The 13,176-nt window shown below is 36.2% G+C and overlaps 3 protein-coding genes across 8 annotated transcripts in view; 2 read left to right on the forward strand and 1 right to left on the reverse strand.

Annotated features, from left to right (window-relative positions):
* KRIT1 (KRIT1 ankyrin repeat containing) overlaps positions 1 to 5,473 on the forward strand; it is a 38,253-nt gene extending 32,780 nt beyond the window's left edge. For both annotated transcript variants that reach the window (XM_045864729.3, XM_045864728.3), the window contains exons 16-17: positions 1,618 to 1,734; positions 2,350 to 5,473. In XM_045864729.3, coding sequence (XP_045720685.1) covers positions 1,618 to 1,734; positions 2,350 to 2,418 — 186 coding nt within the window. In that variant the 3' untranslated portion in view covers positions 2,419 to 5,473. The remainder of the gene's footprint in view (positions 1 to 1,617; positions 1,735 to 2,349) is intronic.
* Positions 1 to 13,176, reverse strand: part of LOC123835587 (CUB and sushi domain-containing protein 1-like) — a 94,386-nt gene that overhangs the window by 30,999 nt on the left and 50,211 nt on the right. For 3 of the 5 annotated variants that reach the window (XR_010406541.1, XR_006788781.3, XR_010406540.1), the window contains one exon: positions 239 to 391. The exons of the other annotated variants lie outside the window; for them this stretch is intronic. The gene's annotated coding sequence lies outside the window, so the exon portion shown is untranslated. The remainder of the gene's footprint in view (positions 1 to 238; positions 392 to 13,176) is intronic. 5 annotated transcript variants of the gene reach the window in all.
* The window catches only part of LRRD1 (leucine rich repeats and death domain containing 1), a 45,544-nt gene continuing 33,987 nt past the window's right edge, over positions 1,620 to 13,176 (forward strand). Inside the window, exon 1 of the mRNA XM_064575292.1 lies at positions 1,620 to 1,734. The gene's annotated coding sequence lies outside the window, so the exon portion shown is untranslated. The remainder of the gene's footprint in view (positions 1,735 to 13,176) is intronic.

The following is a 13,176-nucleotide window of genomic DNA, read 5'->3' on the forward strand; positions in this document are numbered from 1 at the left end:
TTTAAGAACCTCACTTTAAAAATGCCCTAAACCATATCTTTTTCATATAACTTCAATTGCTTATAATCAATATGTTAAGCACTGCTAGTCAGAATACAGATGTTCTTAGACATGTATTTTAAAGGATGCACAAATACTTTCTTTGTACATGTGTATATAAAGAATATATTTTTAGGGCCAGAAAATGAAAGTTACTGCTAGGAGAGACTTATTTTAAAATAATCAAAAAGAGGGGCACCTGGGTGGCTCAGTCGGTCAAGCGTCTGCCTTCAGCTCAGGTCATGATCCCGGCGTCCTGGGATCGAGCCCCGCATCGGGCTCCCTGCTCCGCGGGAAGCCTGCTTCTCCCTCTCCCACTCCCCCTGCTTGTGTTCTGTTTCTTGCTGTGTCTCTGTCAGATAAATAAATAAAATCTTAAAAAAAAAAAAATCAAAAAGATACATTGAATGCCTATTTAAATATAGCTTTTCATTAGGAAAATATAGGAATAGGTTATTCTAATATTTGTTTTAAATAATTTGATGAATTTATGAAGGGTATGTTATTTTAAAAATTATACTTATTTTTACAATAGCTGTATCACTGTACTTATTTTCAGTGAGATGGAATTGCCTAAGTCAGCATGCTACCTCATTACATAAATTTCAGATCTGAAAGTACCATGTGAATATTCAAAAGGTACTGAATAAAGTTAAAGGGAATGTTTTTAATATGCAGAAAGTAAAAACCTGTACATTTAATTTTCTTGAAAGTCACTGAGAGAATGGGCATCTTTTTTCTCAGCTTTATTGAAACATAAGTGACATATAACATTGAGTATGCTTAAGGTATACAATGGGTTGATTTGGTATACTTATATATTGCAAAATGATTATTACCATAGCATTAGCTAACACCTCCATCATGTTACAGAATTACCATCTTTTTTGTGATGAGAACATTTAAGATCTACTCTTTCAGTAACTTGAAGTATATATTATAGTATTGTTAACTATAGTCACAATGCTGTACGTTAGATTCCCCAGAACTTACTCATCTTATACCTGCAAGTTTGTACTCTATGGCCAACTTCTCCTCATTTCACCCATCCCCCAGCCCTTGGTAGCCACCATTCTGTTTCTGTGTCTGTGACTTCAGCTTCTTTAGACTCCGAATTAAGTGATATCCTGTAATATTAGTCTTTTTCTGACTTATTTCACTTAGCATAATGACCTCGAGGTCTATCCATGTTGTCGAAAATGGCAGTACTTTCTTCTTTTCTCATGGCTGAATAATATTCCCGAGAGAGAGAGAGAGAGAGAGAGTGTGTGTGTGTGTGTGTATACATACCACAGAACAGGCATCTTTAAAATATTTTGTCAGTCTGATACAAACAATTTATCATTGCTTAAGACAGTCTCCTGAGAGTCTACCATCTGTGTGGCTCTGTACTTTAGGCTGTGTGAAGTTAATGTAGGTACCTCGAATAGATTTTATTCTAACATTCAAAACCATTATGTTTAGACATGACTAAACATTGTAGATAGTAAGACATAGTTAGACATTGTAGATAGTAAGAGAAGATAGGTGTTGTTTTTAATATATATTTTAATAAAACAGTTTCTAATTATGTTGCAGGCTTTACTCATCAGTCTTAAGTATGGTTGTTTTATGTGGCAATTGGGGGATGCTGATACATGTTTTCAGATCCATAGTATGGAAAATAAAATGAGCTTTATAGTACACACAAAACAGGTAAGTACTTATCATTTACTTTGGACTTCTAATGAACTACTGTATTAGTGATGTGATGAGCACTGGGTGTTATACGCAACTAATGAATCATTGAACATTACATCAAAAACAAATGATGTATTATATGTTGGTTAATTGAATTTTTTAAAAAAGGAAAAAAATTTTTTTAAGTGACAATCCATTTTGCTTCAAGGAAAACCTTTGATATCGTATGAAATTAAGATATTTAAGACCAAGGGGAAAAAGGCAGGCCTTTCCTAAGCAAATAAGCCAGAAACTTATCTGAATAATTTATTTCGGTTTTATAACAGTGAAACTCTTTTTTTCTGCCATTTCCTTTAAGTCTGGTCAGTATTCCCTATCTCTTTTATCAAGGTATTAGGTAGTCCTTACCTCTTCTTAACCAGTATTGTATCTGAGCCACTAGCTGCATCCGGTAGGTTGCTTCTTAAATCCCTTCAAAGTCTAAGTATTCTCTTTATTCTTGACAAGCTGCTTCCTACTAAGAATGTTCCTTCCTTTTCAGATAGATAGGGAACTGCCCACTGTCATGTATGTCATTTACCCATTCTTATGTGTTTCATATTTACTGCCGACATATATTTTACTTTGTAGGCTGGCCTTGTGGTAAAACTATTAATGAAGCTAAATGGACAGTTAATGCCGACCGAAAGAAATTCATGAGAGGAAAGCAGCTGATACTTAAGCCAACAAATTTTGTAATGCAGATTTTTTTCCATGAAAGATTTCTTAAACTATTACTTTTAACAAGGCATTTAGTCTCTTGTAATATATATGTATACTATTACATTGTACAGAATCTGTACTTCTGTTTGGTGTGTAATATACCAGTTAGTTTTATATAATATCCTCATAAGCTATTCTAATTTTTGAGAGAAACATGCAAAAAAGTGTAGATTGATCACTTGTATATTAATGGACAAAACAGTATGCTTTATAAAAAGTTATTTTTCGTAAATGGTAAAGAATTTGGAGTGCAATGTAATGAAATTAAAATATAGCTTTGGTATAACTTTGTGTGTCATTTCAAAATATACTGAAAGTTAACAAAGTTGAATAAAGAAAATATATTTCCTATTTAAACCACATAACACTGCTATTTCAAACATTTTTCTGTAATCCAAGAAAATTTCTCAACATGTTTTTAAAAGTCTTAGTTAAAATGTGTAACTAGTATAAATTAGTATTTCCCAGAGTATAGTTCTTGAAACCCCCTGCCTCATAATTAACCTGGATCCCTCTTTAAACAAAGATTTCTGGGACTAAGTATATACAAGTTCATTCACTGTCTAAAAGTAGCCAGTCCTAGGAATCTTAAATTTGGCTTGCTTTCTATTGAAATAATTCCAGACCCAGTCATGAATTTGTATGAAAATAAATGACACAAAAGTGCCTGGCATACAAGCATACACATATATAGACACAGATTAAGTGACAATCTCTGGATATAAGTGGTTGCATTTATTACATAAATGTTGTATTTTTATGATTTGGCTTAATGAATTATATTGCCTTTACATTGTAGGAAGTAGATCACCGAGTATCTGTTTCATTTAGGGGAGTACTGATACCATAGATGAGGAGCTAACTGACTCGTAATCTGAGTCGTCTGACTCATCTTGACTAATCTGCTATTTAATAAGTTTAGAAACTAGTTTTTCCAAGCTAGCAGATTGATGTATTCTAAGTACAGAGATACAGTAGTCATATTTGAAGTTGTCCTAAAGATAGCAGATAATTTTTATACATCGTAATTTACACTTCACATTAATTTCTGCTTATTTCAAATGGTGCTCTTTCTGAGCCTTATTAAAATTATATGGTTAAGTAAATTGAATGAGAAAGCCTGCTTTATCTCTAATTCTGTGCTAAGCACTTTTGATTCTACATAGACAATGCCCTGTTCGGTTTCATTCATTCCAATGGCCTCAACTGAAATACCCTGATGACTCCCAAACCTAAAATTTCAGCCTCAGATTCTCTTCTGAATTCTAGATCTTAATTTCCAATTTCCTGCTATTCTAGCTCTACCTAAATGGCGTACAAAAGGAACTTCTATTTCATCATAGCTGGAAACAGAATCTGTTTCCTCTGCTTGCTCAATTCTGTCCTTCCACTTGAATTCTCTGTTTGGTTAGTGGCATCATCAAATTGCATCCAGTTGCTTAGCCTGGAAATCCTGGAGTGGTTTTCAGCCTCTCTCTCCTTTCTTATCCTAGACATTCCATTTATTGGGTCTTATCAAATGTCTTGTGAGTGCTTTCCCATTCCCTTCCTCCCTGGTTGCACTGTATCTACCCTAGTTCAAGTCCTTACCACCTGTTCCTAAGTTTGTTTAACTTCCTCCCTGGCTTTCCCTGGCTGAGGTTCTACACCCTGCCTGCGTATCAGCCACACTGGTGCCAAGTTCACCTTTCTTACAGATCTGATAATTTCATTACCTTCTGAAAACCTTTCATGGTTCCTTAGTATATGTAGAATTAAATTCCATTTCCTTAGTATTGAATACAGGGCCCCTAATTACATGGTCTCTAACCTTCCTATCCAGATTAATGTGTAACCACCTTTCCCACACTCATCCTGTGCTCCAACCCAGTGTTTCCTAACCCTGGTTCTGAAGTCATGGGGGGAGTTTCACTAAATAATGACTCAATAAATGTAGGGTGGGGCTCAAGGATTTGTTTGTGTGGGGTTTTTTTTAAAGATTTTATTTATTTATTTATTTGAGAGATAAAGCGAGAGAGCACAAACAAGGGGAGCAGCAGAGGTAGGGGGAGAAGCGGGGCTGGATCCCAGGACCCTGGGATCATGACCTGAGCCGAAGGCAGACGCTTAGCTAACTGAGCCATTTAGGCGCCCCAGGATTTCTGTTTTTAAAGTGTCCCATGTAATTTTGATGTACAGCTAGGATTTAGAATTGCTCTTATAACCAACTTGAAGAATTAGCTAAATGCTTTCCCTTTCTCAGAGGGAGGTGAGGATGCAATGATACTACATCAAACAACTCCCTGCTCCGTAGAATACAGTGTACCCTCCTGGACTTACACAGTATGGCAACCCAGTAGAGAAGGGAAGACTATTAGAGTAGCTTGGTATTAAAGGCTTAAAAATACATAGCATTAGAAAGTCAATTTTCAAATATAGTATTGAGGGAAAAAAATGATCATTTTCTGTCAGAGCATAACCAGAAATAAACAATAATAGAAATACAAACAAGCAGGTTTTAATGAATGCCTAGTATTGGTCAGACATTGTATGTCCATACCATTTTCCTTTTCATCATTCTTTCAATAAATCTTGAGTGCCATTTATGTGCTAGGGATCCAGTGGTAAGAGAAACAAAGCTCCTGCCTTTAGGGAACAAAGTTTAATGAGGGATACAATAAATACTCATGGAAATACATATTTATAAAGTCCAATAAGTGATGAAAGAAAAATAAGTGTATTATGTAAGCATAAAGTCGGAAACTTGATCTAGCCTTAGAGATCAGGAGAGGCATCCCTGAGCAAGTGATGCTTGAGCTGGCATCTGAGGGGTGAGAAAGAAGGGTATAAAGACATTTAAGGGAGAAGGGAAATGGAGTGAGATGTTTTGAGCCCAAGAATGGTCCTGAAGAATTGATAAAATTTTCTCATTTTTAGCTAAAAAGTAAATTCAAACAATTATCCAAATCACAACAAATGAGTTTCCATTTTAGAAATAAAACCAGATCAGTGAGATCATATCATACATGTCTTTCTCTGATCTCACTGATATGAGGAATTCTTAATCTCGGGAAACAAACTGAGGGTTGCTGGAGTGGTGGGGGATGGGAGGGATGGGGTGGCTGGGTGATAGACACTGGGGAGGGTATGTGCTATGGTGAGCACTGTGAATTGTGCAAGACTGTTGAATCACAGACCTGTACCTCTGAAACAATACATTATATGTTTAAAAAAAAAGATAGTAGGAAGGGAAAAATGAAGGGGGGTAAATTGGAGGGAGAGATGAATCATGAGAGACTATGGACTCTGAGAAACAAACTGAGGGTTCTAGAGGGGAGGGAGGTGGGGGTATGGGTTAGCCTGGTGTTGGGTATTAAAGAGGGCACGTACTGCATGGAGCACTGGGTGTTATACGCAAACAATGAATCATGGAACACTACACCAAAAACTAATGATGTACTGTATGGTGATTAACATAACATAATAAATAAATAAATAAATAAATAAAAATGGAAAAAAATAAAAGAAATAAAACCAGAACAGCTAACACTGCAAAGACAAACGTATTAGAAAAAACTTGAAGAACACCTAAGATTAAAAGTTGCCAAAACTGACCACCCCTACCATTAGACCTGATGGAAATATTTAACAAAGTAAAACTGGCCACAGTTCTTTTTTTTTTTTTTTTTTTAAGATTTTATTTATTTATTTGACAGAGATACAGCGAGAGAGGGAACACAAGCAGGGGGAGTGGGAGAGGGAGAAGCAGGCTTCCCGCAGAGCAGGGAGCCCAATGTGGGGCTCGATCCCAGGACCCTGGAATCATGACCTGAGCCAAAGGCAGACACTTAAGGACTGAACCACCCAGGTGCCCCAAACTGGCCACAGTTCTTGACCAAATTTAATAGATGAACTGGATCAATAAAATTTAGAATTTAATTTGATCCTGAGGAACTCAATAGCAAAAACTAATTGGCAGTATTAAATATATGCAAAAAAAAACTGATTGATGAATCAATTCCTTGCTTTATAATTTATACAGAAAAATACTCCCAATGAAAATAATTTCAGTAAAATGAAATGGAAAAAATATAGTTTTTGCTGTGCTTTGTAGAAAACTGATGAATTAAGGTGGCTTGAGTTCATGCAAAAAATACTTTCTCAATAAAAATCCATCTGTGATGGTATGATTCTCATTTAAAGTTTGTATTCATAAGGTCAAATGCCTTTAGAGTATTTGGAGAGGCAGAGGTAGGCTGACTGAGAAAGCCCTAAGGCAAAAGAAGGGCAAGCCCTGGGAGTTCTTAGAGGCAAGAGTGCTTGAGGCAAAGGAAATATCTTTAAGACATCTTAAAATGTGAGAAAAGTAATTTCAATACATTGTACTAATTTCTATGATAGAAGGAAGCACTGGGGGCGCCTTGGTGGCTCAGTTGGTTAAGTTTCCAACTCCAGTTTTACTCAGGTCATGATCTCAGGGTTGTGAGATCAAGCCCTTTGTGGGCTCCATGCTCAGCAGGGAGTCTGCTTGAGATTCCTTTCCCTCTGTCCCCATCCAGCCCTACTCACTGTCTCTATAATAAATAAATCTTTAAAAAAAAAGGGGGGGGGGCGCCTGGTGGCTCAGTCGTTAAGCGTCTGCCTTCAGCTCAGGTCATGATCCCAGGGTCCTGGGATAGAGCCCTGCATTGGGTTTCCTGCTCGGTGGGAAGCCTGCTTCTCCCTCTCCCACTCCCCCTTGCTTGTGTTCCCTCTCTCACTGTCTCTCTTTCTGTCAAAAAATAAAATCTTTGAAAAAAAAAAAAGAAGGATGCACTGGTTGTTCGGGATTTATTGGAAGGACACCAACAATGGATGGGAAATTAGGGACTGACTTACCCATCAGTTAAATAATAACAATAGCTAATACTTAAAATGGTGCTTACTAGCATTGTTTTAGATATATTAATTCATTTAGATATATTAATTCATTTAGCCCTTACAATAATCACGATGAAGCAGATACTGTTATTCCCATTTTACAGATGAAGAAACAAAGTTAAGTAGCTTGCCAAAGAGAATATAACTTAAGTGGTGGAGCTGAGATTCATATCAAGGTAGTCTGGCTCCAGAGTATTAATGGATCAGGAACATGATATGTGATTGTAATAAAAACATAACAAGATATTTGTTTTCTTCTAAAAAGGTTAGAAGTCAAACTTTTCTAACACAGTGTTGTAAATACTTTCATTTTCATACACTATATTACTTTGAATACAATTGTATATGGAGAGGTTATGTTACTTGTCTAAGGTCAAAAACCAGTAAGTGGTAGAGTCATAGTTTAAAATCTGGCAGCCTGGCTTCTGTATTCAGACATTTGTCAGGTAAAGGAGAAGAAGCTGGGGAGGATTAAAAAAAAAAAAAAAAAAAAGACCATATTTTGAAGGATGTTGTGTTTCCTGCTAATGAGGAGCCACTGGAGCCTTTGGGACTTGACTAGCTCAGATTTGTATGTTAAGAGATCACCCTGGGCCAGTGTACAGAAGGGCTCAAAGGGATCTGAGCAAGAAAGTATAAGACAATGGGGAGAAGTGGATTAATGTTTTGACGAAACCCAGTGACCTTTTGGATATGGGAACTAAGGAAGAGATAGGAATCATAAATCCCCTCTTTCCATCCTGGGCAACTGGGAAAATGGTATCATAAACTGCCTAAGATAAGGAATGGAGGATCCCATTTGAAGAAATGTACTGAATTCCATTGAGAAATGGGCAAAAGTAGAGCAGCCCCAAAGCATCTCATTAGGCAAATGGTATCAGTATGCAAAAGAAATAGCTTGGTACCATCCTGCATACTGTATATTCAATAAATTTCATATGGCCAAAAATTAAATATTAAAAAAATCTTTAATATCACTAGAGAAAAACAGACTAGTATATTTTAGTGACAGTACATTTATGGGTATCATGAGAGATAACAGGTGTTTAAAATGCCTTTTAAATGTATACAATATAAAGGAAGGCAAAAGAATCAAGGAGTTTAGAGCAACTAACAGAAATGCACAATGGCTAACATTTGGCTATATATGGCTAAGAGGAATGCAAAATGGCAAAACTATTTTGGAAGAGTCTGGTAGTTTCTAATTTTTTTTTTTTTCTTATTAGAGAGAGGGAGGGGCAAAGGGAGAGGGAGAGAGAGAATCTTAAGCAGGCTCCATGCCCAGGGCAGAGCCCAACCCCACAACCCTGAGATCATGACCTGAACCAAAAACAAGAGTCAGATGCTTAACCAACTGAGCCACCCAGATGCCCCTGGAAGAGTTTGGTAGTTTTCTAGGTTAGATAGACACCTACTATGGAACCCAGTCATTCCACTCCTGGGTATTTATCAAGGAAGAAAAAAACATATTCACACAAAAATCTGTATTCAGACTTTTATAGGATACACTTTTCATTTTTTCACAATTCATATGAAATATAATTATTGATAACTGCCCCAAACTGACAACCCATATATCCTTTGATGGGTGAGTGAAACAAACTCAGATATATCAATATGAAATATTACTCAGCAACAAAAAAGAATAAAATATTGATGAACAATATGGATGAATTTCAAATACATTATGCTAACTAAAAGAAGCCAGACTCAATGGTTTATATACTACAACATTCCATTTAGATGACATTCTGGGAAAGGCAAAACTATAGGATCAGAAAGCAATGGTGGTTATTAGAGGGTAAGGATGGGAGTGAGGGGATGTGGGAATATAAAGGGGAAGCATGAGGGAATTTGGGGAAGTAAAAGAACTGTATCTTGGGATGCCTGGGTGGCTCAGTTGGTTAAGTGCATGCTTTCAGCTCAAGTCATGATCCCAGGATCCTGGGATTGAGTCCTGCACTGGTCTCCTTGCTCAGCGGGGAGCCTGCTTCTCCCTCTACCTGCCACTTTCCCTGCTTATTCTTTCCCTCTCTCTCTGGCAAATAAATAAATAAATAAATATTAAAACAACAACAAAAAAACCTGTATCTTGACTGTGATTGACAAATAGTGTCTGTCAAATCTCATGAAATTGTACATCAAAAAAGGAAATTTTACTATATGTAAATTTTAAAAGCATATTTAAGAAAAGATCACAACTTGCTATACAAGTGTTGAAAATTCACTAAAAATATATAAAAATTTAGTAGAAATTTAAGTCAGTATCCACATTCCAATAGGGAGTGGTCAAAGGTTAACAGAGAGTCTATGTTCAGAAATGCAGACAACTTTAAAATATGGGGAAATATACATTTATTATATTTATATATATATATATATTATAAATAATTAAAGATACAAATGTAGTGATCCAAAGGGGCACCTGCACCCCAATGTTTATAGCACCAATGTCCACAATAGCCAACAGTGGAAAGAGCCCAGATGTCCATCGACAGATGAATGGATAAAGATGTGGTGTGTATGTATATACACACACACACACACACACACACAATGGAATACTACTCAGCCATCAAAAAAATGAAATCTTGCCATTTGCAATGACGTGGATGAAATTAGAGGGTATTATGCTAAGTGAAATACGTCAGTCAGAGAAAGACAATTGTCATATGATTTCACTCATATGTAGAATTTAAGAAACAAAACAGAGGAGCATAGGGGAAGGGAGGAAAAAATGAAACAAGATGAAATCAGAGAGGGAGACAAACCATAAGAGACTCTTAACCACAGGAAATAAACTGAAGGTTGCTGGAGGAGAGGGGGGTGGTGGGATGGGGTAACTGGGTGTTGGGCATTATGGAAGATACATGATGTAATGAACAGTGGGTGTTGTATGCAACTGATGAATCCCTGAACTCTACCTCTGAAACTAATAATAAATTGATTAATTAATTGAATTTAAATAAAAATAAAACTTTGCTAACAAAAATGTAAACCCTTATTAAATTAGTTTAAATTATATGAAATAAAACTCAACTAATTACATTAATAAAAATTAATGTTGGCACAGGACTGAGACAACATATGAGAATATTTTTGGGTTGCAACTGAAAATTGAAGATTGAAGAAAATTTCTAGACTGTTTGGCAAAACAGTCTAGAAAATTCGTACCCCCTTTGAACTGATGATCCTACATTGAGGACACTCAAAGGTTGAGCCCGCTGCCCCCACTTTCTGATTTGCATTGCTTTACTGGTATAATTTCCCCTACTTGCCTAGGGAGTAGACTATATGTACTCCAATTCAGCAGGGGGAAAAATAATAGTTTTCTAACATTACTGTAAAAATGTAGCAAAATTGTACAGTTAAAAATAATACATATCCTGGGGCGCCTGGGTGGCTCAGTTGGTTAAGCGTCTGCCTTCAGCTCAGGTCATGTTCCCAGAGTCCTGGGATCGAGCCCTGCATCGGGCTTCCTGCTTGGTGGGGAGCCTGCTTCTCCCCCTGCAACTCATCCCACTTGTTCTCTCTCTCTCTCAAATAAATAAATAAAACCTTTAAATAAATATAATACATATCCAAAGCAATTGTTTTTAAAGAAGTCTCCCTCAGAGCATACGAAATGCTTTGTTATAAAATCATGTAATTATGTCATCAACTCAATTATACGAGCAAATAACACAAGTACAGTCCTACACCAGTAATTAGCAAATCATTTGTTGACTTTTGGAATGTGCTATGCGATGTTTTAATAACACTCCTTCCTAGTTATATTTTACAGATGCTGATAATACTTTTTGCTTGTATTTACTGAATATATACCAGTAGGGCAGTGAAAGGGAAAGAATCTAAGTCATCTGCCGACAAAAATGGATAAACAATTTTCACTTAAGTTGAATGTGTGCTGTTTTTCCTTTCTAGATTGTCTGTTCCCAATTAATATTGAATAGTTTTGTACACATAACCCTAGGAGGAAGAAAAGCCAGTTTAGGCTTTTATTTCAACCATTTTACTCAGAAGTAACTAACTGTATATAGTTAAAAGTGGGGTTTTAGGGGCGCCTGGGTGGTTCAGTTGGTTAAGCGTCTGCCCTGGGCTCAGGTCAAGATTCTCAAGGTCCTGGATAGAGCCAGAGCCTGGGGTAGACTCCCTGCTCAGTGCCCCTCCCCCTGCTCTTGCGCTCTTGCTCGCACTCTCTCACACACACAAATAAATAAAATCTTAAAAGAAAAAAAAAAAGAGTCCTCTTTAAAAAAAAGTTAGATTTTAATTAACTTTATCTGAACTTTGGCTTACTTGATATTTACTACTTTAAAATAGATGGATGTGCATACACCACATATTATTTTATGTTGCAACAGTGTAAAAGTAGGGCTTTACTGAGTGCTATAAAGTTAGTAAGTTTCCCATCTTTCTTAGTCATAATCAGTCATTGAAATGAATGGTAAAATATATCATTCACACTTAAAATTCCAAGATAGATTAGATAAACATTATGATGAGAGCACGACAAAATGTTTTTGAAATTTATTTTCTAGTTATGAATAAACTTTGAGACAGTTCTTAAGAAAAGATAATCCAATTTGCTTTTTAATGTGGAGTTTAAATCACAAGTCAGAAACTTTGTAAACTCCCTATAAGAAAAAGAAAGAAAGAAAGAAAAGGATAAGAAAACTTTGGTCCAAAGACCAAAGGTAATATAAATTGCCATATTAAAATTAAGAAGCTTTTTTCATTTCTACCTTATTCTGAGTAAAGAAAGTTAAGTATACTAAGCAGCAGCTTTTAATGCCTCAATTAAGAGAACAAGAAAAAGTATAGACTTCTGGAATATCAGCAAATTATATATATTTTCAACAGTATAGTATTAGTATAAAAACAGACATATGAGTGAGTGGAATAGAATAGAGATCCCAGAAATAAACCCATACATATTTGGCCAACTAATTTACAACAGAGGAGCCAATCATATACAATGGGAAAAAGACTCTTCAATAAATGGTGCTGGGGAAACTGGACCACTGTCTTACACTATGCACAGAAATTTAACACAGGGGTGTCTGGGTGGCTTAGTCGGTTAAGTGTCCAACTCTTGACCTCAGCTCAGGTCTTGATCTCAGGGTCATGAGTTCAAGCTCTGCGTTGGGCTCTACACTGGGTGTGGAGCCTACTCAAAAAAATTAACAAAGTGGATTAAATACTTGAACATGGGACCTGAAATGATAAAACTCTAAATAGAAAACAGAAGGTAAGCTCCTTGCCATTGGTCTTGGGTGACTTGTTGGATTTGACACCAAAAGCAAAGGCAGCAAAACCCAAAAATAAACATGGGACTATATCAAATTAAAACCTGCATAGCAAAGGAAACCATAAACAAAATGAACAGGCAACCCATGGGATGGAAGAAAATATTTGCAAGTTATATATCTGATAAGGGACTCAATATCCAAAGTATATAAAGGACTCCTACAACTCAATAGCAAAAAAAAAAAAAAATATATATATATATATATATATATATGATTTAAAAATGGACAGAGGATCTGAATAGACATTTTCCCAAAAAATACAAATGGCTAACAGGCACATAAAAAGGTGCTCAACATCATTAATCATCAGGGAAGTGCAAATCAAAATCACAATAGATCTCACCTCATACCTGTTACAGTGGCTAGTATCAAAAAGAAAAGAAATTATAAGTGTTGGCAAAGGTATGGAGAAAAGGGAACCCTTGTGCACTGCTGGTGGAAATGTAAACTGGTGCAGCCACTATGGAAAACAGTGTGGAGGTGC

Source organism: Mirounga angustirostris, unplaced genomic scaffold (genome assembly GCF_029215605.1).
Source record: "Mirounga angustirostris isolate CCGP_5_RB_7025 unplaced genomic scaffold, mMirAng1.0.hap1 SCAF_12, whole genome shotgun sequence".
In the NCBI taxonomy this organism is placed as follows: domain Eukaryota; kingdom Metazoa; phylum Chordata; class Mammalia; order Carnivora; family Phocidae; genus Mirounga; species Mirounga angustirostris.